General features: G+C 50.1%; 1 protein-coding gene across 1 annotated transcript; it reads left to right on the plus strand.

The window, feature by feature from the left end:
* The first annotated feature begins 366 nt into the window (after positions 1-366).
* CLDN34 (claudin 34) lies at positions 367-873 on the plus strand. The gene has a single exon (XM_055120061.1). The coding sequence runs from the start codon at positions 367-369 to the stop codon at positions 871-873; it is 507 nt and encodes a 168-aa protein (XP_054976036.1).
* Positions 874-4,036: the final 3,163 nt, after the last annotated feature.

Raw genomic sequence — 4,036 nt, forward strand, 5'->3', positions numbered from 1 at the left:
CAGTGCCCATTCTCCACCACCAATGGGCACAGTATCCCTCCTACCACCCCCACCCCGACCTCCCCAACCCCACCCCCGCCTCTGTGCCAGGGCATTCCCTTTTACTCTCTTTCCTTTGGGGTGTTGTGGTTTGCAATAGAGGCATTGGGTGGCCATTGTGTTTGATCTATAGTCTACTATCGGCATGCATCTCCCGACCCAAGCGGCTCCTCCAAACACTCTTTACTTGGTGTGGAACTCTCTCTCTCTCTCTCTTGCAGGCCCTGGAAGACTCCCAGACTGTGGAACACGCGGGTCCACCACAGCAACCTGCATGTGGCAAGCTTTGCTCTGCTCACTGTTGGCTTGATCATGTGCACCGCAGCCATGGGCTTCGCCGAGTGGCGGATATGGCACATGAGCAGTCCCCAAGGCCTGGCCCTCGTGGGCATATGGAAAGTCTGCATCTACCAAGTGCCGCGCACCCGCGTCGCACCTTTCTGCCACAGCTATCCGTTCTCCGACAGTTACCTCCCTCCTTCACTTCAGAGAGTCCAGTGCGTCCTGCTCCTCGGTGTTATTCTGGGGTACCTGGGAAAGGTCGCCCTCATCATGGCTCTCCGGAATGTGTTCATGGCGAAGACGTCCAAGACGAAGAATTATTTTCTGATGTCCGGGTTTCTGTGCACCATCGCGAGCATCTGCGTTGTCCTGACTGTCATCTACACGTACCAAGCCGTAAGCAATAAGCAGGGCATTGACTTCCCACCATCGTTTTCAATGCCCTCCAGGCCCGACTCACAGGAACTCGGCATTGCGCCTTTGGTAGCATCCCTGGGAGCCACCATGATGTTCCTGAGTGGTTTATTTTCCCTTTTCCAGAAACTCCCCTGAGGGAATCACTTGCAGCCTTTCCCCAGAGAACTGTGAAATGACTGGTGGCACTGTAAGGTGCCTGGACCTTCTGGGGAGGGTGACCACGATGATCTACCACACTGGCCAGAGCATGAGACCACCCCTGGGAGTGCTGAGTAGGGAGCAGCTGGCCGTTTCCTCCCGTGGTACTTCTCTGGTGGGTGGGACCAAGAAAGTTTCATTAAAAAAAATTAGTCCAGCGGTCTGTGGGTCTAAATGGATCTGGAGCTTTAATTATTGGTGGATGGGGTTTGCAGAGATAGTCCAAGAATTAAGGCATTTATTGTACCTGTGGCCAACCTGGATTTGGTCCTTCAAGCCCCACTAGGAGCGATCCCCAAGTGTGTGTGCCAGGAGTAGCCCTGAGCACTGCCGGATGTGACCCCTAATATTCTGCTCCCAAAATAATTCATTGAGTAATTACTGTTGGGTAAATCATAAAAACTGTACACTGAAAGTATGGAAATTAATTTCTGGGAGGGGGCAAAGCTTCCTCTCAATGCCTTAGCAATGCTGCTAACCACCCCCCTTCCAAAAAAACAGACCTTGTTTCATAGTTCATGCTAACAACATTTCCCCATCATATGAAGCTTCCCCAAATCTGCAAAGGGAGAAGAGCATGAAAAACTCTCCCCACATCCATTGCTGGAAGGCTCAGCAGTTGTCACAAACCTGCTGTACTAGCTTCCGTACCTTTTTCTTCCCCTGCTTTAAATCCATTTTTCACATTTCAACTCATTGTAAAAATCTTTCTACAAAGATTGCACTCATCTGTGGAATATAGAATAACAGAGTAGGAGACTAACACCCAAGACTAATAGAAATAAGTACCAGGAGGTTGACTCCATGGCTTGGAGGCTGGCCTCACATTCTGGGGAGAGGGCAACCCAGAGAAGGGATCACCAAGTATAATGCGGTCGGAGGCCATGCGGGGGAAGGGTGATGCGGGCTGAATGTAGACTAGAGACTGAACACAGTGGCCACTCAACACCTTTATTGTGAACCACAACACCTAATTAGAGAGAGAGAACAAAAGGGAATACCCTGCCACAGTGGCGGGGTGGGGTGGGGGGAGTTGGGATTGGGGAGGGTAGGAGGGATGCTGGGTTTACTGGTGGTGGAGAATGGACACTGGTGAAGGGATGGGTTCTGGAACTTTGTATGAGGGAAACAAGAGCACAAAGATGAGTAAATCTGCAACTGTACCTTCATGGTGATTCACTAATTAAAAATAAATAAAGAAAATAAATAAAGAAAGAAAAATTAAGAAAAATTAAGACAAATTAAAAAAATAAAAATAAAAATCTTTCTACAGTGTCGGGGGATCAAACCCAGAGCCTCACGCATGCAAGCTTCTAACACTGCATGACATCCCTACCCCATGTTGTCCCGTGTGATTGTGTGTTTCTCAGAAGGGTTTAAACTCTGGTTTATCATGACCCTTCATCAAATGAAGAAAACAATTTGCTTTAAAATGGAGATTGAAGATTGATTTTTTTTGGTTTTTTGGGGGGTCACATCCTGCGATGCACACGGGTACTCTTGGCTCTGCACTCAGGAATTACCCCTGGCAGCGCTCAGGGGACCCTATGGGATGCTGGGAATCGAACCCTGGTTGGTCTCGAGAAAGGCAACTGTGCTACCCGCTGTGTTATTGCTCCAGCCCCCTGAAGATTGATTTGAACAGTTGAAACTTTACGGAGTATTTATGAGCAATTCATTACCAGGTGTCAGTGATGGTTGATGGTAAAACAGCAAAGCAGTTTTGATAAAATCTAATCGGGACTAAGTAATTTTCCTTTTATGAAGTGTGAAGGGCAGAGGAGTAGAGTTTGCTTGTGGGGTCCAGTTTAATCTCTGGGAGCACATTCGGGCAATGGGCTCAGAGTCCCCAAAGGGGCACGTAATCCCCTGAGCACAGTGAAAGGGACGCTGAGCACTGCAAGTTGGGTAGAGAAAATAGGAAGGGACGGAGAATGAGAGAAGTGAGAAGGGTCAGAGAGCAAGAGAAAGAAAAGGAACCTGAGAAGGAAGAGTGTGAGAGAGATGACTAGAAGCAGGTTAGAATCTGAAAGAGAAGAATTTTCTTGCAGAAACATATCTCGGAACAAAGCCAGTTTGAGAACATCAACTGGAGAAAAAATTCACATAGGGCTCTTGGCGTTGCACACAGTTGACCCAGATTCTGTCCCTGGCCCACATGCCCCTGTCAGGTGGGTTCCCTGAGCACAGAGTCAGTAGTAAGCCCCGAGACTGCTGAGTAGGCCCAAATAAACAAATGAGAACACAGGGAGGGACCCCTAAGCAAGCCTCCAGGAGACCCCCAGGCACCATTGACTGCACCCTCAACACAGCCAAGGAAGGGGAAGGTCGTGGAAAGTGCCACACACTGGCACCGATCCAGGACCAGAACCCAGGCCAGCTCTGGGTTCTTGTGATTAGGCGGGTCCTTGCATGAGCCTGTGTTCCAGGAAACTGTCCCCTTGAGAGCCTGGAGGCCCGTAGTCATGGGATGGTGATGAGGGAGGGGGCTTCTCACAGCACTGCTGGCCTGTGGGAGTGGGGTCTTGGCTGGGGTGGGGAGGGCTGTCCAGTACTGCTGGATGCTTAGAAGCCTCCAGAGCACACTAGCCTTGACACTGCACTCTCCCTCTAGCTGAACCCTACCATCTCCACACAGTTCCAAATGTCCTCTGGGGACAAAACTGTCTGCTACTGTCTCAGAACCTCCAAATTAGGGACAGCTGCTGACTCGGGACACACAATGACATCCGGAAAGGATTTTCAGAAGAGAATTTTGTTGGGTGTTTGGTTTTGTTTGTTTCAGGGCCACACCTGGCAGTGCTCAGGCTTCCTCCTGGTTATGCACTCGGGGATCACACCTGGCAGGGCTCAGGGGACCACAGAGATTGAATGAGAGTCAGCCATGTAATACAAGGAAAACGCCCTACCCACTGTACTCTCCCTCCGGCCCTGATGAAGTTTGTTAGGAAGTAAACTGCAGAGGTCCAGAAACACAGCATCTGGTTTCCAGCATGTTTCTTGGTTTGTTTGGGGGCCGCACCTGACTCAGGCTTTTGGGGTATCTCCCTGGGGTGCATGGGAGCCCTGAGGGGCACTGGGCCTGCAGCGTGTGCAAAGA

The sequence above is a fragment of the Sorex araneus genome, chromosome X, assembly GCF_027595985.1.
Source record: "Sorex araneus isolate mSorAra2 chromosome X, mSorAra2.pri, whole genome shotgun sequence".
Taxonomy (NCBI): domain Eukaryota; kingdom Metazoa; phylum Chordata; class Mammalia; order Eulipotyphla; family Soricidae; genus Sorex; species Sorex araneus.

What these genes read in the sequence shown, in the direction of transcription:
- CLDN34 (XM_055120061.1), top strand. Translation starts at nt 367, where the DNA reads ATGGGCTTCGCCGAGTGGCGGATATGGCACATGAGCAGTCCCCAAGGC.